The following is a 26,444-nucleotide window of genomic DNA, read 5'->3' on the forward strand; positions in this document are numbered from 1 at the left end:
ATCCTAATTTAGCAAATTTTAATATGCTAAAAGATACAAAACTGGCCTTAAACTATTACTGAGTTTAGAATCTTTAAGGCTTTGGCAGAGGAAACTAAGACGACAGATACAAGAGATATGGAGCATTATATTTTTGCTCCGTATTTTTCACTATTTTTGACGTCCTGTTTTCTCAAATTAGATCTTCCACTTTCCTTTTTTATTGTATTTCTATGACCTATTTCTGCAAGTTCAGATGCAGGTTTTTATTGTTCATATATGATTCTCTACTCTTATTTTCAACTTCTGTATATGGGACTCTTTTCCTGGATAAGATTCATTTACGTTTTTCCCCCTGATGAACTTATTTCAATGAGATTTCATTACACACTTCCTATCATCTTATATTTAACTGGCAGTGAACACCAATACCAAGTTTTTCAGTATAAGGAATAGAGAAAAATCTTTAAATATAGAAATCATGCATTTTTGATAAACTGGGTTAGCTTAGCCAAACCTTCAGTCACCTTACTTTTACCTTTATTGACACTATGCTACAAGGAACACAGAAGGACCACAAACATGCACACAAAAACAATCGCAAGCCTAAAACACCTTTTCAGACTGAGGGAACTGAGAAGAATTTGCCCAACTATTTTTCAGGAAATAAATTTCTTTTTTAAAGAGATCAATTTGCAGGGACACGTAAGTTTGCTATGAGGACACAATCCTTTTTATTATTTTGTACTTATCAGCAAATTCATGAAGTGTGTAATTCAACTGGCCTCAAAAGAATCACATGCGTTTATTGATTATCAGGTCATTTCAAAGCTGTTTAGAAAGATTTGGACTCATATGAGTCCTGTTAGCATTCTGTACCAGATTTTTGTATGAGGGGCTTTTAAGAAAAGAGCTGTTGAAGCCTGTTAACTAAAAATAAGGACTCCCTTCAGCTCACAATTTTATTGTGTATGACTATACATTTCCCACGCACTCCATTTAATGTATGTGTTAGAAAGCGCTGGAAACCCTACAGCAAATCTGTGAAACATACAGGAATTTCCATAACCTGGGTGATTCTAAGCAGAGCTGTCAACACTGCCAATAGGTAAAGTTGTTCACCACTTGCCTTCATGTTACTTTGTTTATAACACTGTCAAACCTTAGTTCCTCGAGCAGATTTTTTTTCTTGTCAAGTGCCTGCTTCAGGCAATTATTTGGGAAAAGAGTCAGCAAAATTGGTTCAGTCATTTCAGATAATGAGATTAGGGAAAAAAATATGTTCTTTTGCCTATATATAAAACTACTTCCCCTGTCCCTTTCAACAGGCCTTCCACTTCGACAGGCTTCAGTCCATGCTCTCTGGAGCAGAAAAAGGTCCATGCAAGAGAATTGCCCCAAAGAGACCACACAGGCAGAGTTTGGATGGGACAAGCACAGTCCTGGGAGAAGCAGGCAGGAGAGCTGAGGATCAGCAGATCTCCTTATGGAGCCCCAACTGCAACCAGGGCTCTTGGCAGCATCTATAGCAGTAAATAAAATGGGCCAAAGCCGGCTCTTTGGCATGGCACAGATCATATCCATGTGAGTAAAGTCTCTTGCCCTCCAGAACAGCTGGGTCTCATCCACAGTGTTCCCTGGAAACAGCCTCTAGCCCCTGCTGCCTCCTGACCTGTGCCACGTGTTGTCTGGGGGAGCTTACGCTGGTACAGGTGAACACAGAGCTGGGGAACGTATTCAGAGTCCAACAATATGGACAACTTTGTGTGAGCCTTGGAAGCTGTGCCTTCACACTGTGTAGCTCACTAGCAAGGTTATAGCCTTTGCGACTCGCCATTTGCTCTGTTACTTCTACCAGAGGTAAGTAGAAACATAGAGACAAAGTGGCCACAAATTCCTGCTGGCACTTACGGAAAGTGGCAGAGGTCCACACTAAAGTGGAGAATGAGCACTGCGATGAAGCATGTGGACAGCAACACTCTGACCCAGACAAAGATCTACAGCCATACCATGTCAAGGTTCCAAAGAAAAGCACTAAAAGAGCTGAAAATGCCACAATTAAGGCAGTCCATTTAATCTTTATTCAATCCTTCATGAATATACAGCCTTCAGATCACAGCTGAACTGCTTCCAGACCTGAGCTAGAATTTCTGTCTGGACTGTACTGTGAGGGCTGTAGCACACCCAGCACAAGGAGCCCGGCAGGCCCTCCCCTGCACAGAGACACATCTTGAGTCTTCCCCAGGTTGTTCTTCAGGCCTTGCCTTGGAGCCTGCTGCTTTGCACAGCACCTTCCTATTTTTTCCACCTCTTGGCTCCTGAAAGTGGAGCCAATATTTAATTGTTCCGCCCATTTAGCTGAAGGGTGCTCAGATATTACAGGTCTGATTGACAGCAGTTATTAACACCCTTTATCATAACTATGGAGAGAAGTATAAAATGTTAATCAAAGCCCTCCAAGGCTCCAGTTGGATATGGGAAACAGGGCAGTCTGGGAACTTTTCCACCACAATGGCAATGCTGAGTAGTCATCCTGCCTCAGCATCTCCTTGTCTCAAAAGTTCTGAGTCTTCAGCACCGTGCATTTGCCAATATGATTTTGATCTATCTCGACCCATCCTAATTGTTTTCCTCTGATTACACATCATTCATCTGCCCTTAACCAGTACTGTGCACAGCTGCTCTTCTAAGGATCTGTCCACTTGCACAGATTAATCTTTTTCCTTTCTCTTGAGCCATACTGTAGCCAAATCAGCGCCCATTGCCATCCCCTTATTATCAGGGGGTTAAGGTACCTGCTGATAGGGTGGCATCATAAGAGAGCACATACCATCCCCTGCTAACTAACAGCTGCTGCTTCTATGACTCTTAATTCCTAATGACTAATAGGAATCAGTAGGTTAACGAAAATTCCTGATACAAACTATAGTTTGTTTGACTTTTTTCCTTCTCAGTGTCTCCTCCAGCCAATTCAGTGTTTCTGAAGAACTTTGGGTTCAAACTTTTCCCCCTTGATATATCTACCCAAAATCATACTGCTTAGTGAAAGACGGGTGCTTTGGACCCTCTCCATCAATGTTCTCTTTGAGTCATTTTCTCCTAATCCTAGTCTAGAGTAAATCACACTGCAGACCTGCCACAACCTGACTCCTTTTCATGCTAAGAACAGTTCTCAACAGTGCACAGAAATTGCTCATCTCCACTCCCAGTTCTGTCTGCTGATCGTGCCTGATTATCTGAACCCCAGATGTATGGGCTACAGATTCCTATGGCCTTTAAGGGGTCTATAAACCACTCTATAAACAGCCAAGTAGCTGCACAGTTGTTTTGGCTTTAATTTCAGTTGCCATCCATTGCAGGCTGCCATAGACAAGCCCACAATGACATAATTTCTCCTCCACATGCAAAATATAAGGGATGGAACCAGAAACTGAAGTCAGAGGAGGAAAGGCAACAAGCACTGTCCTTTCTGTGTTTGGAATGAGATGGTATTCTATCGAAAACTATAATCCATTATCATTTCACTAATCACTAGAATGCCTCTTAACATGCATGCCAAAAGGGCCAAGCTACACTGACGCAAGATATCTTAATTTGGATATTTGCTGGCTTTTGATTGTCGACACTGTCACCTGATGTGTTACTTTAATGCTGTTCCCTGTACAAAAACTGGGCATTAATGAGATGGACATTAAAAGAGTCTCATAACACACCACGAGACACCCAGGAAAAAAAACCCAAAACACTAGTATATATATGATCTTCAGTATTTAGATAAAAGGCTTGGTTGCTGAGCTATCACATGTCCCAAGCAGCAGATCCAATGACATATCACAGACCCAATTACAACTCCCTCTTCTCCATCTTTTCTCCACCTACCAAGCAATGTCAACCTTCCTCCACTGTTCTCACCTCCCAGCAGGGAGGTGCTGGGAATCAAGACTCCTGCCCAAATTATCAAGGTGGAGGACACACAACTAGTTACCAGGACCCAGAACTGGCCAGAAGGAATTCCTTCACCTTTTGGGTGCTCGGGAATACTTTCTGGGGAAAGGAGATTTCTCATTGAAGATTCTGGTCAAAATAACAAACTGCTTTAAATCAAATGAAAAGAAAATCTTTTCCTGCATGATATATATTACCTAACATGAGCTTTAAAAGTCTCTGGTTTTCTGTAGAGCTAAACAGAAGGGAATTAAATGAGTCCTCTCGTGCTCTGTCTGCAAATATGTGCCAAGTTTCCCATTAAAGAGGAAAAGTCTTTGTTTGTGGGCAAATTATGTTCATTTCCCAAAGCTATTCCTTCAAGAAAAAATAGTTCCATTCATGGATATGTTCAAACTGTATGTCTTTTGCTTTTCAAACATCCCTGTTTATAGTACTAGCAGGTGAACGTTTTGCTGGGAAACATTACAGGAACACAATGACAACTTCCAGTCAAGTCACAGATTAGACACCACAACAGGATCAGTTCCAGAAACAGTTAAGTAAGTTCATTTCTAATGGCCACACGTTGCCTGCATTTAGGACTTTTTCTTATTTGAGGGTTGGGAACTACTGGCAGCAACAAGTAAGCAAACGAATACCATCTGGCATACAAAAGAGGTTGTCAAAGTCACCTCCTTACCTCCTGCAGAAATTTTTCACTCATCGGACCAAAGTGATGGCCAGGGGGCCTAATTCCTGACACCACAAGTCCAGAACTGAAGATCCTTGGCTTCTGGAGGTCAGGTTTAAATTTGTCATACAGGATGCTGGGGGGCTTTATATCGCCTCCATTTGATTCCTTCTCTTCCTTAGAGATGCGCATGCCACATGCTGGGGTGCTGTACGACAGCCCTGCAGAGGCAAACGAAGGGTCAAGCTGCTCTATTGAACGAGGGTTTCTTCTAATGTAAGTGATGATTTTAGGTCTCACATGTTTGGGCTTGGGTATGGCAGGCTTCATCTCGATGCTTTCTTCCAGCTTTTCACTGCAGTCACTGTCCACATCCGCTTTATCTGCAAGGGAGCCCTTGGACTGGACCAAGATAGGTTTGGGGATTGCACTGCTGCAAACAGTCTTGATAGGCACTTTAGGGGATATGCTTAACAACTGCGTGCTGTCAATGGGAGGTAGGACTGAGGAGGGTGACAGTTTGTCAACATGAAGTGCATAAAGGTCCTTCAGATTACTGTTTGATAGTGCAGGCTGATTATTAACATTCAGAGTTGCCACTGGGCGCAAGGGAGTTGGAACGCATAAAAAGCCATCAGCCTTCGCTGCAATCTTATAGCTCTCTGGTGCTTCATATGAAAGGTGTTTCTTTGCAATAGTTGTCTTTTTACTCTGAACTGAAAAGCTTGAGATTTCCACATCACTATCCTCGTTGCTACACTGTTCATTTGACACCGTTTCTGCACTCAGCACTCTGGGCTGATCTGAGAGTTCAGAAGTCGGTACAGCAGCATCTTCACTATTTCCTTTGACTGGCATCAGTTTATTCTCATTACCTTTCAAGGGTTTGCTCTCAGGTAGATGAATGTTATGTATAAGAGATACTTGCTCACCAACTGTTTCAGGGCAAACTGTGCCAACTTCACGTAAATTTTCTTTTTTTCTAAGTGTTTCTTTGCCACTGGATTTGCTACCACAAGTGAGTGGGAATACTGATTCCACTTCTTTGTCAGTGAAATATTCCTCACTAATGGTTGCCCTGCTGTCACTCCCACTGCTTCCTCCTCCTGCCCCATGCATGGTGTTGTCATCACTTAGCAATTTGTCATCGGGCTGGGTGACCACCTGGCTTGACAATGGATCCTCTACTTTATTATAGATGTCTGGAAAATGGGAAGCTTGAAATTTCAATACCTCAGATCCGGAACCTTTCTTTTCTTGCATTATTGTACTTTCCTCTTTTTGACATCCCAGAAATTCTACAAGCATAATTCTCTCAATCTTTTGTTGACATATGTTTTTAGATTGTAGAGATGGTATGGTCTTAAGCTCCAGTTTTTTACTTTTATCACCCTCACCTAATTGCGCTTCTGATTTACTAGCAATCTCATTGGGCTTAATAGCTGAATGTAGATCAGCATGAGAAGTTCGCAGTGTGCTGTCAGTGTTAACATTTGGTACATTTTGCACATCCATTTGGATTTCCGGTTTAGATATTTTCTTGTTCCCTGAGGTAGACGGTTTAGAATGAAACACAATATTTTCCTCTGAGGTATTGTCAAGTGGATGAAACACCATCCCGAGAAAATGATCTGTGGATGTTTTTTGTGATTTCTCTGTATTTCCAATCAAATGGTGTGACCTGTCAATGGAATCCAATGAGGCCGAAAGCAAACGTTTACACGAAACACGGCCAACACATTCTTTTGCAAATGTTTCGGTTTGAGCAGAAAACTTACTAGGTCTTCCCAAAGAAAGCCTTTTTATTCTCTCCATCTCCACAGTCCTCGCCACTTTACCCTTAGAAAAATTCTGGGTAAAGTCAGTATCGCCTTTTGAAACAACCCCTAGGTTGGCATCATTTGTGCTGCTTTTCAAATTGGACAGACTTTGTCCTCGGCTGATCCTGATATGCCTTGATATATCCCTTGCTTCACTGGTCCTACCATCTTTTCCCATTTCCCTGTTTGAGGTAGGGAACAGCTTACTTTCCTGTACACTGGTGTCACAGGTCTGAGACTCTTTAAAGGCCAGAAGTTTATTCTGCTCTGTACTCAGCTGAGTAACTTTTTCTGATCCCCCAGGATGTATATTCCCACTCTCATCTGTCAAACCACATTTCTTGGTATCACCTTCAGTGGTCCTAACTTTCGTCACAATTTGGTTGGCGTTGGTATCCCCCACGTTTACTATGCTTTCATTATTATTTTTTATTTCACTGCGGTTGTCTTGAAGCTGAGTGTAACATGACTTGTTTGGAATTAATGGAGCACTCATTTTGAACCTTCAGGTGACTGCTTTTTTAGGAGGATTAATTAGGACTGGCAGTCCTAATTAATGAGAAGGCTTTTTGTCCACTATCAGGTTAACTATTATTCAAGCTTCAGTTACACCTTTAAATTACAAACTGATCAGTAGAAAACTCCTTGTCAAAAAGCTTGGAGCCTTTTGTCAGAGTCACATTTTTGTGCTGCTCAGTCGTTTTCAGTGAAGCTTCTGGACCCAAGAAATCTTTATGACGTGGTAGAGAGGTTCAGCGAAAGCAAAATAGATCTGTCAAGTTTCCTCTGAATGACAGCCAGTTACTCCAGCCAACCTACAAGAAAAGGAACAGACAACATTACACTGATGTCATGAATTATGCTAACTAAAACAAAGTTAAAAACAGCAGCACTCGCCAGTACATCCCCAGGTTTGAATGCTTTAAAATACTTTTAGTTTCAGCCATAGCTTTGCTCACATCCAGACTCCTTGTGTAGCGCAAATCTCTGACTATTAAAGTTATGCAGTTATAACTGTCTCAGAAGAGTGATTGCTACTGTTTTTAAACCACAGAAATTTACAACTGGAAATAGCCACGAATAGCTAGGTCAGGACGGAACCCTACATCAAGGGTCTGAGCACTTTTATATTGATGTATTAACGTCTTTATTACACCAAGAGTCACTACTGATGCATTTAAAGCCACACAGTATAGACAAGCCATTAATAATGAAACTCCAGCTTCATTAGGGGACGTTTATGGGTTTCTCTGCTTGCCTTGTACAAACCATTCCTGAGCTTGTGCTGACATGACCTCCCCTTTGACATTTCCTAGATAAATCCATAGATACCAAGAAAGTAAAGACTATGGCTGGCGGCCTGCAAAGAACAACTGTGTTTTGCTAAGAGACAGCTGCATATGTGTATATTCAAATACACCAGTTCCAATATCCTGCACCTCCTTTTGGCTTCCTGCCACTTGTGGCCAGGGGAGCCCTGCTCCTCTGACTTTGTATGGGGCTAAGGAGGGGCTGTTGTCCTCTGTCACCTCCAACAAGCTGAAGGGGAGATTCCTGTCCATGCCATGCCTAATCCACTCCCTCAGATATTCCCTGACTAGTTTTTGCTACCCTTCATAATAATATAATATACACACTAGAAATTCAAAGCACCTGCAGTACTCCCAGCAGCCTGGGTTTCTAATTAGGGGCTCAAAGGGACTCTAATTAGAAGTACAGATTAAGTCCACTGTGTGCGCTGCCTGCAGCATCTGGGAGAACATCTGGGCTCGTATTTCTAGCACCTGCTATGAGGAGGTCCTCCCAGCTTCATGTCCAGCTTGGCACCGCTCACAACATCTGCGGCCGAACACAGATTCAGTTTCTTTACACTGTACATACACACATTTTGGTTGAGTTTGGGTTCAGGGCTCTTGGCTTAGTTCCATCTCTACAACAAACAATAACTAATTAAATTAATTCATGAAACAGAACACAGTGTTAGAGTTTCGATTCAGCACTACAGAATTGTGTTATTACAGATCTCATCCTCAAAGTGTTGGAAAGCAACACTTTTAAACCACTTCTGTGTTCTGTCCTTACACCCAGAGAAAAAATAATTGAATACCTATTAAATTAAATATATGCATTGTGGATGTTTTGTTTGTTTGTTTCTTGTTGCTCTTTTTTGTCCCCAAAACTGAACATACCAGAATCTACATATTCAGTGTGAAAGCTGAACTCTAAACCTCTTCACTGGGCAGAGCATGTCTTGCTGTTAACATTTTTGGTCAGTTAGGAAAGTGCACCGATGGGCTCCAAAGGCAGCTAAGGCTGCTCATCTCATGTTTCTCCCTCAATCACTCTGTGGTACCAGTAGTGAAATAAGTGTAGTGAGGAAAGTCTCATGGAACTGAAAAGAGATAGGAAAATTCATCTTTCTTGGACTACTTTGTACTTTCTCACTAAATCTGTCACCCAGTGGCCCAAAACTTTAACACATACATTTGAGATGGCACTAATGAAGAAAGTGAGGAAGGAAATATCTAGTAAAATCTTCCTTTTGATGTATGAGCTGCTCATAAAGATTAGGGAAACAGAGATGAAATGTCCTTTTCTTTTTCCCTCCATAACACTCAGGATGGAGATTTAGTAGCTTAAAACTGCCATTATCAGCTGTGTATCCATATATCTACTATAAAACACTGTGGTGATTACAGGGAATCAATAATCAGTTTAGTATATGACCTGCAGTTATTATCGGTAGGTCTAAATGTCCATCTTTTATTATTAATTTTTTAATATAACAAAGTGTCCAGATGGTACACAATTTGCTTGTTCACTGTTTCTGTGCGTTTTTTTTCAGTAAAAAAAAGCTGTGGCCAGACACCAAGAAAGAAGGCTGCTCATCACTCTGTCCTGCCTTTGGGACGGGGGGACCCACTGGAGGGAGGGGGACATGGTGCCTTTGCTGCCAATAAACGGCTATGGATTTCTGGAGTGCGGAGCAAGGAAGGCAGGGCAGGACTGTGCTGCTCTTCCTGGCCACCTAGCAGAGGACATTGCTGGATGGGAAGCGAGACTGGGAAAAGGGTCCATGGTGGAGGCCATGGAGAGAAGGAAGGGGCTGTGAGTGGTCCACCAATCCTTTTTATTTCAGTCGGTCTCAAACTGATTGTCTCTGCTTCAGCAGATCTATGTTACATGCTTAAAATAAAAAAGGCAAGACTTAGCTTTAGCAATTTAAAGACGTTTTGGTATTGATGTGCTTGTTTTAAAGGTGGCAACAAATCCGCCCCAGAGCTCTGACTGGCTCAGGATCACAACTCGAACATTGCTTTCTTTGATGAATATTCATTTCCATTACCGTCTATCTTTAAGGTACAACCTAACACAACAGTATTTCTTCAGAGTGAAAAAAAAATCTGAAAGTGAAAACAGCCACCACAATTTTCTTTGTATCACTTTCTATCCACTAGTAACACAGATTGTTTCTCTAGAGCACAAACAAAATATTATCAACAAAATTTCTACTGAGATCCTTAAAAACACATTTTTTGCAGCCAGATTTCATATGTACCCATCTCTCAGTTAACAGACGAGCTTTTACAAGCCAGCATGGGGAACAGCAACAGTTGGTTAGTGGGAATGCATTTTCTCTGTGATGGAGATGCATTTTCTCCAGCTGAAACTGGCAAAGATAGTATTTTTTTTTATTTTTCTTCTATCAGGAAATCCTCTTGCTTTCTGATGACTGATCTTTAAATACAAATAATTCAGCTTGTTTCAGGGAAAAGAACGGAGGTATTTCCGAAAGGGCTGGTGTGACTATGGAGCTGCTCTGGAAATGCAGATGTGCCAAGTGTCAAAATAGACCTCAGCTGCAGGTAAGCCCAAGGCAGCACCACATCCCTCCTGCCTGCGGTTCAGAGCTGTCTCTCAGCCCATCAGCTGCTTCCCCCCTGCCTTGCATGCTCAGAGACAGCCTGGCCTCTGGGTGCCATGGCAGGATACATAAGTAAATTGGTAAATGATGATGATGAAGGACATCATTAAGCCTGAAGCATCCTATCAAGTTGCATGCATTTCAGATGTACAATTAAAGCAATCCACTAATTTATCATCTATTTTTTTCTGCTAATCTCTTACAGGGGTTTAGAACAGAGTTAATTAAGGCATTTAAAATTATGAACACAGCACTAAGATGTCTTTGGTTCATCCTGTTTACACTGCCCCCAGTATGATTACTAGCACTCACTGCAAACAAAGACAGATTTGGAAAAAAAACATCATGGAAATGTCTTTATTCACACAAAGCATCTTCACACACAATGTGTGAGACAGGCCATGCTGGTACATTTCAGAGACCAGATCAAATAATTTCGTGTAATGCTTCTGGAACAAACCGATCAACATGGGGGTCAGGAAAGACCCATCCCTGTCAAATGCAGGCCATCGCACAACCCCAGTATGTTGTCAATCAATATTAAAGCAGTCAATGCTGGCCAGAGACATAGGCTTCAAATGGATCTAGTTACTATGCTTTTAAGGGAAGTGAGGGTTTAAATACTGTCTAGGCACAGATCAGTCTCAGCCAACTTTAGCATTGTGCCTATGCTTCCTCCAGAATTAGCGAAGAGGGACAGGAACCTCAGAAAGGTGGTTTGTCCTCTACTAGCAGCACCTAGGAGGGGAACCAATGCACCCATCAGGCCAGTCGTGTTGCATTTAGGTCCTGAAAGTCAGGTGGGACGAACACAGGGTTTAGGCTGCTCTCCTTAACACAGGTCAGAGATCTCTTCTAAATATACACAGTCTGTCTCTTCTGGATGACATCCAGTCTCAGCTTAAGGATGCCTCAGCCTTCAACCCATTGCATCCTTTTTTCAGTTACTCCAGTGAACAACTGCTCTCTGCCAAAGGGTTGTACTTTATATCTAGTTTGAACTTGAACAGCCCCATTTTCCAGCTATTGATACTAGCCCTTTATTACTACTAAAACATGCTAGGCTTTTATTACTAGAAGGTACTAGTATATACCCAGTCTTTGATAACTTGCAGGGACTGGGCCTCTTCAGGCTCTCTTATGAAGAGTTAGAATGTAGAAATTACAGAATTCTCTGTAATTTCTAGTCCTTTCAACGTTCTTTTTTAAAATGTGGGCAGAGGTATCAAATGCTGCTAGCAAAATCCCAGTTCTCCTGGAGACAGTGACAGAACTCAATTTGACTTCTATGGAGCCAGGATTTTACCCACCATGCCAATAACAATCTCACTAGTGTCATCCACAAAGGCACATCCTTTTTACTCCTTCTCAGCATTGTCCTGTTCATACATTAAAGGACCATACTAGCCACAACAGCCACAATACCACAACAAGGATTTAAGCTCAGACAACCGTCCACCATGAGCCTCAAAGCACTTCCCAGAAGATAGTCCCAGCTGTGTTCATAAACTCGACAGTCTTTGATGAACCAGTGGTCAGATGCTCCATAACAAATCTGTATTAGATGCTACTCCACACAGTTACCCTTTTATTTCAGATGAATACTGCATGTTTATTTTTGTAATCTGCTTTACAGTAGCCATTGCAAGAGAATAATGATTCAGTATTTGAAAGTAATACAAAGATTGGAATTATTATTGGCAGACTCTGCTATAGAACATACTGACAACACAGGATTCCTGCTAGATTAATATAGAAAATATAACCAGGCATCTCCATGTTAATTAATACCTTATTAATCCAGTGTTCCATGTTAAAGAATACAAATTTTTTGTTTTGGCTAAATCAGTGTAATAAAGACTTCTGTCTACTGTAATAGGCAAATTTGGAAGAAAGATTTATGGTTTTGTGTTACACTTGGGATCCTAGAAGATTTGATCATTCTTCTATAGATAACTTCTATTTGAGTAATTTTGTGTTGTTTGGCTTGGATTTTCAGCAGGATAGTTTCCCTTACGTGGCACTGTCTAGGCTCAACTTCAGTACGCTCTTTGGAGTCAGTGAGATGAAAAGACACAGCTGTGCCTAAGTTATGCTGGCTCTTCCTCCGTTTTTCATTGCTTACCTCTCTCGACTGATGTTGGCTCATGTACACACACCTAACGTCACTCCCTGCTGTGCAGGAAGGCTCCCAGAAACAGAGATGCAAACCTTAACTCTTCAGATGCCCTCTCTAAAGCGGGAGCAGTGCATAAGAGGAGAGGGGATCCCAGCACTGGCACCACCTCATCGCTTAGCAGCATCTCACTGGGGACCCTGAACAGGAGACAGGACTGCAAGTTTTAAAGACTGGACTTGCTATACGGAAAACTTGATGCGGTACACATTTCTTGATGCTGTAGAGCGTAAAAATGTTCTCTCTGAATTGCTGACAGTGGAAAATGAAGTTCTAGCTCTCCACGTGACAGCATCTTGGCAGGATGCAATAACTATGTTTGTGAATAAAGCTTTACAAAGTGAACTGGACATGCTGGACAGTAGAATAAAATGATAGCTATCAGACTATGGTTAGCTGTGGTTCCCACAGGGAGGAAGAAAGTTCAAGGAGCCAGAAGCATAATTAAACACCTTTGCTTCACCTCAGCAGTATGAGTTTATCTCTGAGATAACTATCTCTAAGAACCTCTACTTCTAAGTATAAGCCCATATATAATAATAGTCTAGGAAAGAGTAAGAGTTTCTTTCAATGTGCAGTTTGCAGATTGCAGTACCTCCTCCCACAGTCTGCTCCATCCCAAGTCTCATTTAACCAGCAGATCCCAACCCACCATCTGGAAATACCAGAAAGAAGGTGAAGGAGAGCTGAATAATTTCTGCCCCATGACACACAGCATGGACTATAATAGCAGAGCTCAGGTTCATAAAACATAGCTGGCTGGAATAGGGAGGCAACAACCCACGTCTAAATCATAATGGCAGCATTTTTGCTTAAACAAGCAGCATAGGAATGACACTGAAAATATTATGTTATTCTCAGTAGGCACTGAACAAAAGAAAAACGTTAACACATTACCATTTTATTGGCCGGCTATTTTGTTTTCAATTTGCTGCAGAAATAGAGCAGTAATAATTATGAGATATGGAAAGGAATTATCGAAACACCTGAAAAAATAAAACCGAAGATAAAGAAATAAAACCTGAAATTGCTTGAGAAGCTTGGCTCCTGTATAAACCCTAATTCCTCATGTAGACTATCCTAACTGTTTACCTATGCCAGCACTGAAATTCTAAACTGAGAATATTTATAGTAAGATGCGCTAAAAACATCTGCTTGCACTGCTAACACTGTACACAGCTCACGCTGACTGCATTTTCCGATTTCTAAGAATTACAAAGAAAACTGTATCAGGAGCACCTGCATATCTTATTAACCAAGTGCCACTGAAGCTATGCCTCTGACATACTTGCTTACTTGTTACTATCCTAAAAAAAACCAATTGGTTTGTAAAATGATAGGGGCAGACACAGTAACCTGTAAACTGGTCAGCAACACACCAGCAACCCCCACATCAGCAGCCCCCTCCACAACATAAATTTTCTGTACCGGGTGGCTACCGGGGTGAAGCAATGGAGAAACTCTATGCCAGCCGCGAGGGACAGGGTGCTTCTGCTCTCCAGCAAGGCATCGCAATTGCACACAGAGTCTGAACCACACGCCTTGGTTGTCCCAGAAGCTGACATCGGCTTGGGAAATGCGAGTGCCTCAAAACAAACAGTGGGGGATAGTGACTCACACTGCCTGTGGTCGAGGATTATTCAGACTTTCGGCTGCGTGCTGCTGGATTTGCAGACTTGCAGTTCAGCCGACTTTGTCATAACCCCGTGCGGAGGCTGAATGGTGTGCAAGGGTGTTTTTCCTTCCAGGAGCTAGACATGGACGTCAGGTCGCTATGCAGCAGTAGCTAACAGATGGTTGAAGCTATGAAGTGAGAAACCTTCACTGGCTCTTACAGTAATAAGGTCCAACTTCACAAAACTCAGCAGCACTCAGGACAAGGGGTGTACAAAAGCTACAGGCTGCTGGCCTCTCGTAATAATAAGCATCACAGATCAAAAAAGGATGAGCACCTTTTACTGCATTACAGCATCTGCAAACTAATTCCTGTGAAAAGAAATCCTAAGCAAGAAATCTTGGCTCATGGGAAAGATGTTCACGTTGTCTGACCAACACAGCAATCAAGGAAGATTGGTGCAATTCCATGAGGAATATGTTTGTATGATGTGGGAAACAGATGCGATGATTGGGTTTTTACAGGAATCAGGCATGAACAATAGTCTTCTGATATGCTGAATTATTTCCTGGTAAATGCTGCTAGAAAAGCCGGGCAAATCACTGACATCCTATCTAAGGTTTTCTCTGGGAGAAGAGATACCATCTCATTTAGAATGAAGGGTGCATGTTGCCAAGAACCAAGCCACATGAATGAAATAAACACAGTGCCGGAAGGGAAGGAGCCATGAATATCTACTTGAGAAGTTCAAATCGTTATGAGCAACCTCTTCCTATGGCTATAGGAGCTGAAAGTTCATACTGGGACATTAAAAAAGCCAATAAACACCTTGGAATGGGCAAAATATAATCAGAATTAATTAAAAGTGGTGGAGAAGCATTCATCCAAGCATGCGATAATTTTGTTAATGTGATTTGGAAGGCTGAAAATTGAACTAAGATTTGGATCCACTCCCTGATGGTTTCTATTCATAAAGAAGCAGACCCAGCTATTTGGGGAAATTGTTTTATAATCTCATCATTGGCAGATCCTGTGGAAATATTACTGTGTATCATGAAGAGGACAGTATTTCAAACAGACAACTTTCTGCCTCAAGAACAACTTAGACTTAGGCAGAGAAGAGAGACAGTGGAAGAAATATTAAATTTTTACACACCATGAGTAAAGGCATTGGAAAATGATAAGAAAGCAATTCTTACTCATCTGTAAAAGTGAAATGATCTGAAAGTATTAGTAGTTTTTGAAGTGTGATTCTGTAGCATTTCCAGAATCTCAGAGTTTTAGTGACTTTAATGCATTTACAGTCAATAAATGTTAATCTTTTCATTATTTACATCATTATCTATTTTATTTCTATACAAATTTAGATATATAGCCTGGATATAAAATACCTAATGGTAAGGAATGAGATGCTTTCTATACTAAAGCAAAAACTTTCAGTTATATTTTATTTTTCTTCATCAAAAATACAGCTTTTAGTTAATCAAAATTATTAATGAATTTATACTGTTTTATCAAATTAATTTTATCAAATTAAGAATCAACCAATTTATTAATATTTTCCCCATGTAACTTCAGCATTTTCTAAATTAAACTTTTCTATATCACAGTTCAAAATGATATTTCAAGACCAAATTTGCTTCATGTTTACAATAAAAGCGAAATTTTAAAACTGCAACTGCTGAAAGAAATGCTCAGTGCTGTATTAAATAAAACACTGTGTTAGAAACGACAACAAAAAAATCTTGATTGGTTCAGAACCAGAGATCATTTAAGCACACAGCTCTACTTATGCACTGTTCCTATCTCTCTGGAGGTCCTGTCTAGGCAAGACAGAAAGGTTACGTCCCCTGCATAAATTAATATTCCCTTATCTCACAGCCCTGAGAGATCACTGGGAAGCGGCAGCGCTCCCCGTTTGCTGGCCGTCGGCGTTGCACGCATCGCTGCTGGAAGCACAGCCACGGGTAGGTGTGCGGCAGCACGGCCAGCCCCGGCCCCCCGGGGAACGGAGCCGTCCACGTCTTCATGACCTGAAGCAACAGGCCTGAGGAATCAGATGCCAGCGGGAAACCCCAGTGCGGGAATTTCCTATAGCTCCGGGCTCCGTCGCAGTGTTTAACTGCCTTGCCATTGACTTACTTTCCTTTCTGAATAAAATATAAAAATGGAAAATATGCACCATGCCAGATGATAGCCTTAATTGCCTATGTATAGATGAGGACGTTAACCCAGAAGGTACAGCAAAGGGTTTTCCCCTTGGTTTCAACACTGGAGTATTTTTCTCATAGGTCCTACTGCTGACAGGAAAGGGCCACTGCTGCACGCAACTGCTGTTGCTTAAAACAACCTGTGGCTGCTTGGACTCCCTAGGGAACAGATCCACATCTCTCGTGCCATGGCAGCGGCAATGACAATGCCACGGGCAAAAATCTTTGTACATCTTAATTTACCTCCAGTTACACTCTGGGGGAGTACATCTTGAATGCAAACAGCTCAAAAACCTTTCCAGACAATGTAAATAAATTATTTCATTTTCATAAGAAACTTGTAAATGTTTTCTTTTTTTCAAAACTGCACTTTCTAATACAAAATTAGAAAGCTACCCTAATAATTTATTACCTATGGGGGCTGAATACCCAAAGCATGTTATGTGGAAAGGATCCTGATTACTGCTATTTCAAAAGAGTACAGGATTTGGGATTAAAGATCCTAATTATCAAAACTGACAAATTATTTTAATTATTAACATCAATCAAGTCTCCACAAGGCATAAGCCCTAATAGCTGTGGCTTTTCAAGACTACTTTTTTAACATTTCCATTTGCTTTCAAATGTTCACTGTTGGATAAGTCCACCAACTCTGATATAGGCAATCCAATTAGTCAGGTTCCCCCCTCAGAAGACAGATGTCTCTGATCGTCTTCATAACAGCAACTAAGAAGCTGATTTAATACCCAGAGCAACTAATCTTGAACAAATCTCTGGTTTTATTTTAATTTCAGATAAGTATACTTGTTTAAAGGTACAGGAACTTCTCATACTTTCTGGGGCACAATACTATTCAACACAGGACTTCAAGGAAAAACAAACAGCAGAACCCCAGGGAAAGCCACTGTGAAGAAAGATGGTATTAGATGAGGGCATACTGGCCGTTCAAATAATATGTAAGAGCTGGCAGGTCAAGCAAGGCAAGACCTCAGCCAATAGCTCAGTCCATAGGGATCACACTGGGAAACGAGGCAGTACAAGCAACCCTGCAATCAAAGGGCCAAAGAAGAGAAGTCCATCATTGATGTAGAACACATGATAAAAGCAAGAAATAAAGTAGTAAAGAAGCTTGCCTGGAGGTGAGTGTAGACTAGACAAAAACTGATTCCTCCCGAACAAGTGGAAGGAAGTGGCAGAAGGACAACAACACCCCAAGCTATATCCATGCTCAGTGTCACATCATGGCCATGTTACAGCAGGGCTGAGCCCAGGAGCAGAGCAAGGGACAGCCCTCTCTGCACCCTTCCCTTGATACTGGCAGTTGACGGGCCCTCCATGCACCGCTTTGTCTTGCCGCAGTCCACACGCATGCACACCACAGCATGAAGTCCCACTAACCTACTCAGAAGATAAAAGAGAAGGTGGGAGATGCACCATCAGCTCCTGCTGCTCTTTTCTGACAGAAGTGGAAGAGCAGCAAAGGGATCCTTCCCCTCCTTCCTGAGGGCCTTTGCCCTGCAGAGCCCATCCAGGAAATTGGTATGTCCCTCTCCATCCAAAAACACAAAACGTGGCTTATCATAAAATCTGCAACAGCTGGACAGTTGGATGCGCTGGCCCCAAAAGACTACTTAATTTATTTCTTTACAGCATGAAATATTGACACAGAAAGCAGATTGTGAAATATTTCCAAAATGATTATTGGGTTTTTTTTGCTAAGACTGCTAAATCTTTCCTGCCTTGCAAAAAACATCTGAGAAACAGAAGAAAAAATATATATAGTTCTAACACTCAAACATGGAAAAAGTTCATGAATTTGCTTCCTATTGAGCAAAACCCAGAAACTCAGAAGCTTTGTCTACTGCAGCAGATTTACCTACTGCTGATAAAGCAGTTACAACTGGTGCTGAACTCAGTTTAACTTCAAGTGTAGCCAAGGGTAAACTGTCTTTCCATATCACTTTCTGATTCTACTGTATTCAATGGCAGCTAACTGTGTCAATTCATAACTGAATAACTAAATATGTATTTAGGACTGTAATTTTAGACTGCTAGGTTTGCACATTTAAGTTTGAACCACCACCAGTTCTATAATGCTGTCAAACCTTCAAAACATTACTGCAGACATACTGAGCCAACCCATCAGTAAAAAACAAAGCAAACATAAAGCATTGTCAGAAATTCTATGTATGTTTATTAACTCCAGTAAAAAAAAATCTTCAATAACTAGTTTGATCTACATTTCCAAATACTTTGTCTTGCGACTTCAGACCTAAGGGGAAAAAGCAATGTCAACTTGTCTAAAAAAACAATTAGTGGCAAAATTAAAACTGTTGTAAAATTCAGATTGGACTCTTTAACCAGAGAACTGTGATTCCATCAGTTACATCCACCTGGTGAGGGGCGTAAGGCACAGTGTGTGTTTATCCTTAGAGTCATATTCCACTACCAGGCGCTGTAAATTACATGAACTAGATTTCCTGAGTGCAATTCCAGCAGTTAGAAAGGAAGGCGTAACACATACAATTATTCTGCTCAAGTCACTCTGACTGAGCTAGAAGCTGGTCTGCAAATTCAGGCGTGGTAACATCGTGTTGCTCCCTGACCACCACACGCTTGTGGCGACTGGGGGCTTGCCACTCAGGAATTGAAAAGGAAATCCTCGTTTAAGACCAGAGATGACAGAATGTAAAACCTAACTATTCAGCAAGGTCAAGCACAGCTAATGCATTACCAACCTGCTGTTACCCATCCTGGAGGTGTACTACAAGTACATCACAGCGACCACTGCCCTGTAAACAATTATATTTGTTCTGCTTAGAAAAACGTGCATTTATTGCTCAAAAATATTTGCAGCATTTTGTCTGTCACAAGATTGCATCTCTATTTTCACAAATTAGAGAACAGAAAACTGATTTGGCCTTAGCATTTTATCACCTTTTAGCATGCCTTACATTTATAAGGTGAGAAATACATGTGAGCTTTTTTCCCTACTATATTTTTCAACAGGAAGCTTATATGCAATAAAATCATAGGATTTAAGACCTTTACTCTCACATTTATTTTTTTAAATTGTTGATTATTAGCACCCACAGTACTGCACGAGACATCTTTTGTATGTATTAGATACACAGATCAACTAAATTAAAATTAGCAAGCACATAGTCCCTCAGCTCAAGAAGAAAGGGACATTTCTTTTAATTTGCATGCCTCACCTTACAGTTGTTCCACTCTCTACTCACCCCAACCTTAGAAACTTCTTCCCTCCTTCAGAAGCTGGGAAGGGCCCCAGGCTTTGCAGCAGGCCCTGAAGACCAAACAGCTGGGCTTTTGGGTAAAGCAGAGAAATGAACTCCAGGGAATGGGGCACTGCAAGGGGAATATCTGCAAGTTTTCCTCCTCTTTCCTCCAGTTTGACTGTGTCCACAGACAGAAGTACTGAATGGAGAAGGATGGTGTCTCTTAAGGGACTGCTCAAGACTTTCCAGCTCTGCTGGTGGAGCTGGTTGGAGGACAAGTGCCTGCGGAGGACAAGCTGAATATGAGTCAGCAATGTGTATTTGGGATGGTGAAGGCTAACCAGGTGCAGGGCTATGTTAGCAAGTGCATAGCTCATAGGTCAAGGAAGTGATCCTTCCTCTCTGCTTGGCCCTCTGTGAAGACCTGTGATGCAGTTTGGGCACCTCAGTACCACACTGATACTGGAGAGGATACAGAGAAGAGCCACCATGATGGTTAGAGGTCTGGACCATATGATGTACAAAGAGAGGCTGAGAGACCTGGGGTGCTTCAGTTTGGAGGACAGAAGGCTGAGAGGGGACCTAATAGTTGTCTTCAACTACCTAAAAAGGGGAATATTGGTAAAGATGGAGCCAGACTCTGCTCAGAAGCATATCGTTAGAGGAAAAGAGGCAGCAGTCACAGAATGCAATAAGGAAAACTAACTGAATGTAAGGAAAAAAAAATCTTCACAATGACAGGGCTGAAGCAGAGAGGTTATACATGAATATATATGGATACTGCGACCTCCTTCCCAGTCTTATTTTCTAACTAGTCTATGAAACTTTGTGAAAAAAACAATTGAAAAACCCAAATATATGCAACGTGGATAAACAATGACTATGGGAACTATAAGCTCCTATCCAGCAAATGCTTCCACGCATGCTGAACTCTATTATCTTAAGTCATCTTACAGATTTGAAAGGGGTGACTCAGAACAGTAAAATTATGCACATGCCTAAGTGTTTGCACTATGAGCACCATAACAATCACTTCTGTACAACATGAGGAAAAACAACTGTTCACACTTCTGTGCTGCCTATATAAAAGCTTTCAAATGAAAACAATTAATGTCTGGAAAGACAGGGCTAGTGAAGAGCTTTGCTAGTTTGTACAAGAAACGTATAGGACTTTGGACATAGAAAAAATAATGGGGCAATGAATCAGTAAACTTTGCAATGCATTAGTATGTTCACTCGGACTGTATGTAGACGAAATAGAAAGAATGACTCAGTGTCAGAAGCTCCCACTGGTGAAGTCAGGATGTCCTGACATCAAATATTTTAAGATACTGGCAAAGTCTTACCGTGATTTCTAAGGAGACCTTAATGCTTTCAGTCTTGAAGTGATATGAGGAATCCTAGGTGAACATTATACTTACATATGTTGAACTACAAACAGTTCGATTTATAAACACAGATCATTATGTTGGCTCTTCCATTTTTTAACTATGTATATGTATTCTGTTTGTAGACTTTATTTTTGGGGTTGTTTCCCAAAGTGAGATCTCTGAGAGCTGTCATCCTTCTTGCCAAAGCAGAGATAGTATACGACATGACAAATTGCTAGGGATTTTTTGGAGTGCTTACACAAAAGGAGCATTAAAGACTGTTAAATCACATCTGGTTTATATCTACTGAACTAATATGCATTATGTCTGATAACCGCTTTAATAACTTTTATGTGATTGCTTAGAGGATTGAATCTGAAAAAAGGAATGGAAGTTAAATTGGTCTGTCTAAGCGACAACACTCTTAAAGTAACATTACTAGTGGTAACAGAATGAAAATGAGAAAAGGAAAATTGAAGCTCAAAGAACATTTATTTTTACCTGCTGTAAGTCAGTTCTGCACCATGAACATTACTACAAGCATTTTTACTGCCTTGAATGGAGCAGGATCAAGCCTACTGTTTAGAAGACAATACTGAAAAATAAACATTAGGAAAAAGTATTGCCCTAGCACTAAAGAATGCATTAGGTATGGAAAAATTAAAGACTGGCTCATCTAATTTAATTATTTATTTATAGTAGCTTATATGAAGCAATAATTGAATATAAACATTCAAAAGCACAATGGAAGTAAGAAAATACCCTGATGCCAGATGTAACAACCTAAAGAAGTGAGTGCCTCTGGGGTATTCCACCCCACAGAAAGTGAATTAGGTGTCTAGAAAGTTTCCACTAGTTAATTGATACTGATGGCAGTAAATATAATACAAAATTGCAGAAGTACATTTTTAATAACTCAGCGGTCTTAGTCTTCTTTTATTTGGCAAACTGTCTAAATATTGTTGTAGCATTATATTAAACTATCTCACAAGGACTCAGTCAGCTATTATTGCTGGGCTTGAAACAAACATCAAGAAGACCTATTTTATAAAAAGCTTCTCTGTGCTCAGTGTATTAATTACTTTTTTTCTTCCAACAAAAACTGCTGCCAAAACTATATCCCAGTATCATTTGGCAATGTTTCTGTAGCCTTCTCTGATTTGCAGAGACATTAAAATCTATACTATAAAACACTTTCAAAAACTTATTTTTGAATAAAATGTAGAATCTACTGTCTATTACACAAATACGTATGCTGCTGATAAGACATGCTGTAACAGCTGTTCTGGAAATAATACCATATAATTCACTCAGTACAAATAACATATATGCAACTGACATCTTCCTAGAAAAGGACCTTCTTGAAACGCGTGCTGGCAGAAGTCACTGCATACAATCACTAGCCTGCTGCCATTCCGAAATACCTTTCCCCCCCCTTTTCTTTCATCACACTCAAAAGCGGCATCTTACAGTAATTGTGGACAGTGCTTAAGAAAGATATTGCTTATGTATGAATGTGAGCTTTTGAAGTGTTATACATGGCAATTTGAGGAGCGGAGAATAGCCATGTGAGAGGTTTTCTTCTTTTGTTTGCACATAATGTAAGTTTAAATGGCTAAAATGATTGCTGTCTTGGGTAAAATACATTTCCAGGAATGACACACTACAGGATAAATTTCAGTCTAGAGCACATTTTTTATGAATGAACACAAACCATTCACAGTAGTTTTTTTTAAAAACACTAACAGAAGCAGACCCTTCTCCATAGAATGGTAGTGGGCATCGCTATAATTCATAAGCAGGACGTTACAAGTTGTAGAAACATTCCTGCATATCTTGAATCCTTATAAAACCAACCCAAGACCTTAACTGCTTCCTCTGTAGTACGCGTATACATAATCGCATCTCGTCTTTGATTTTCCTTCCTTCCTATGTCATATTCTTGACTTCTAATGTTCTGTTCAAAGCACAAGCACACAGAATTCTTTTATCTTATCCTTAGGGAAAGTGCAAAGCATCAACCAGAGGTAACAAAGTCACTTCAGCATGTATCCTCTTTATTAACTGAGAAACATCATCCAGGTTTATATTTTGCAGGAGTGGGTGAAAATCTAGGGTTGTGAGTGCATAAGGAATCAGGTGGTTTCTCTGATTTACTTGAAATGAAGCCCATGTCCCTGCTGTAAACATGAAAGCAATGACTATACAACTGCACTGGCAGCAAATGAAATACAATCAGTTTTCTGTGCTGTGGTTTTACAGTACATACTTACATTTCTAAGATGTTCTTTCTGGTTATATGATTTAGCAAGTATATTTTCTATTAAAACACAAGGTCAGTTTAAATAAGCTTGCTAAAACAATGACAAACTATGAAATACAGATTTCAGATTTGACAGATTACATGTGCTACAGCATACTTGATTGGGACTCTGTGTGAATTGATTTTAAGGATAAACGGATTATCAGATCATGCAATCTATAGTATTTGATCATACAGTCCGGTCTACTCTATATGAAGATGCTACATGTTGACTCTGATTCTTTAGAGAATGAAAAAAAGCCATAGGCTAAAGTAAGGTTGCACCTATCTCCTTGCCTCCCTCTCAAACACAAATAAATCCAGAAAACCTTTGGTGACTTGCAAGTTAGGGGAGAAATTCCACCAGATCAATGAGGTCTATTAGCAGAACACCTGTATCATGACCATGTCAAAGGAAATTAAATTCTAACCTGTTATGTTCCTATACTTGTGTATTGCTACTTGGGAATGAATAATATCTTGGTGCTCAGACATAGTCTGGAAATCCCTAATCTTATCTTGCTCTGACTAAAAATGGCAGTGAGGATGGTGGAAGAAGCCACTGCATGAGCAGTCTCAACTTGCACACAGTGGCTAGAAACCCTGTTTAAGACAGGACTCACAAAGTTTGAATCCGCCTTATTTAAACCCTGTGTACTAAAGAGAATTTAATGAATATTCCATTAAGGTTCTCTAGATCTGCATCTAAATGAAGCAAAAAAAAATTTCAAACAACAGATGAATTCATACAAAGTGAAGGCTCTTCAGAGATACTTTTGGGTGAAAATATCTACATTTAATACCCAGATTACTAGTTAACTATAAACTATCTTGCTTTAGCTAAAATACTACACTGTGCTTCTATAGGAAACAGACATGAGTTCTTTTGTACAGTAACTCTTATCACTAACAACAGTATCTCTGGATCAGGTTTTGCACATAAAAACAAATTATCTGTGAAAATTATCCTACGTGAACTGTGTTACTTTGTTTACACAGAATGTCCCATTTAATTTTTTTATAATGAATGGTATTTCAAATTCATCATGTCAGATAAAGATAGGACAATTATACCTTTCAGCTGCAATTACTCCTATTTGTGCAAACGTTTTCCACCCATTTGTTTTAGTTCTATTGTTTTATATGTTATGTTGGCAAGAATTTTTCTGAACAACAAAAATGCCCCTTGACACCCAACTCTGCATAAAATACAATTACTTGTGTTCTCATAGCATTGCTGTCTTGGTGAAATTACATACTTCTATTCAAAAAGAATATTAAGCCTTTAAGAAAAAATTAAAATAATGTGGTATGGTAGCATTTAGAGCCTACACCTAGGCTAACGAAATAAAAATACCCAGCAATGCTGCTGGGCACTGGGGCCAGCTGGCGTGGAATGGCCCCTTTTTGTCCTGCCAAGCCCTTTTAGCCCTGCAAAGAGGACTGATAGTTGCAACGGCATCCTGGGATGTTCAAAACCCAGAGCAACTCTCAGGAAATGCCTGGGGGAGCATTAATTGCTATGGGCCAAGGAGGCGTCAGCTACACTGCTAATGGCTTCAGCTACACTGCTAATGGCTTAACCAGGTGGAGATCAAATTTGGGTGCTCAGGGACATTCCCTATTTAATTTACCAGCATAGATGTGGCCAGCAGATACATCACAAAATGTCAACAGTAACACTGAAGCGTTATGGAAGCCTGTGGAAAAACCTCACGAAGCTTCTGGGCTCTCACTCTCAAAAAAATGAGACCAACAAGCAAATATCAGCCACTAAATAATAATGGCTACTGTTTTCCTCAGAGCCTGATCCTTCAGGAATCTGAAATAGTTCTTTCCTGCCCTCCAATCTCTTCACTCTGCCTCTATCATTTAGTATTTTAACAGCAGAAAATATTCTGGAATACAGCTTATGTAAGAAATACTACAGTAAATACATTCATGTGGTTTTTGCGGCCTCGGATTTTAAAAAACATATATTGTCAGTGGAATTTCTCCAAGCTCAGTTCTGTGTTTTCTGCCCCATCTCCTTCATGGTATTAAAGCTGGAGCCAAACCCTGTGGGGAAGGAAGCCAGTACTTGTAGCATCCCATTAGCTTCTAAATCAAAACCCTACTTTCTACACAACTGCCTACAGCATTGAGCAGCACAGGCTTTCATCCTCCAGGTGCAACTTAGCCTTGGAGGAGTTCCTGGTAAGAATTGTTCATGGCAAAACATCCACTACCTGTAAGAGAACCAGGTTTTCACCCTCATGGGGTTACTAACACAGGTTAATTTTTTGTCAAAACTTTCTGTTATTCTATTCTATACATTTTGGGGGAGGAAGATTTCTATTTCATTTTTTCTAAGAAAAGAAGAGAAAAGGGAGCAATAATAATGACAATGAAACATTTCTTTTTAATAAGTACTTTTAAATAAATTCTGAAAAAGTATTTTCAAAATTATCAAGAATAGAGCAAAAATTTCTAAAGAGCTTTCTTTGGACATTTTTCACATAGTACACTCAATATATTTTGACCTGCTGTTTTTATTTGACATTGCAGGACAAAGGGGTCTGAGTTGGCTATCCTACAAAGAAAGTAAAAAGACTGTATTAATTAACCTTATCCCGTAAGTGACATGAGGACAATATAAGAGTGTTGAAAATTATTTGCACAGACAGTAGGAAAAGAAAAGCTGACGGAAAGCAAGAAGGCAGGAAACAGTTAATTTATTTTAATGAATAAAGACATTATAAAAATTAAAAGATAAAAAAGTGTTGAGAACTCAGTTATTAGCAATGAAAGAGGAAATAAAATCAGCAGTAAAAGAAACTGAGACATACTGAAAAACAGGAAGACAGCAGAAAAGCATAATCATAGGAGAGGAGGAAATTCCACCCACGTGCAAATAATAGTTCTGGTCTATCTCAGACACAACTGTCACTCCCAGGAAACCATTCAGGTTTTGAGAAAGTAGAAAGAATGAGAGAAAAGCACAAGGCATGCAATCAAGAGTTAGGAAGTAAGCACAGAGCCAGGCTAGATAATGCCACTTTGCACCTGGTTTTCTAGTCTTGCTGAAAAGGACACTCGGGGCACTCATATCCCATTTTCTTCTGAACAAATAGATACAGAGCAAATTCTTCTGCTTTGCTTGCTGTTTCTCAGACTTCCCTTGCTTTAACTCATTTCCTTCACAAAGGGG

General features: G+C 40.3%; 1 protein-coding gene across 4 annotated transcripts in view; it reads right to left on the reverse strand.

Annotated features, from left to right (window-relative positions):
• MTUS2 (microtubule associated scaffold protein 2) overlaps window positions 1-26,444 on the reverse strand; it is a 325,349-nt gene that overhangs the window by 198,316 nt on the left and 100,589 nt on the right. For all 4 annotated transcript variants that reach the window (XR_010387294.1, XM_064504964.1, XM_064504963.1 and 1 more), the window contains one exon: window positions 4,607-7,232. Coding sequence is in view for 3 of the 4 variants with exons in the window: in XM_064504964.1 (XP_064361034.1) it covers window positions 4,607-6,913 (2,307 nt within the window). In the remaining variant the exon portion in view is untranslated. The remainder of the gene's footprint in view (window positions 1-4,606; window positions 7,233-26,444) is intronic.

Source organism: Dromaius novaehollandiae, chromosome 1, assembly GCF_036370855.1.
Source record: "Dromaius novaehollandiae isolate bDroNov1 chromosome 1, bDroNov1.hap1, whole genome shotgun sequence".
Classification (NCBI taxonomy): Eukaryota; Metazoa; Chordata; class Aves; order Casuariiformes; family Dromaiidae; genus Dromaius; species Dromaius novaehollandiae.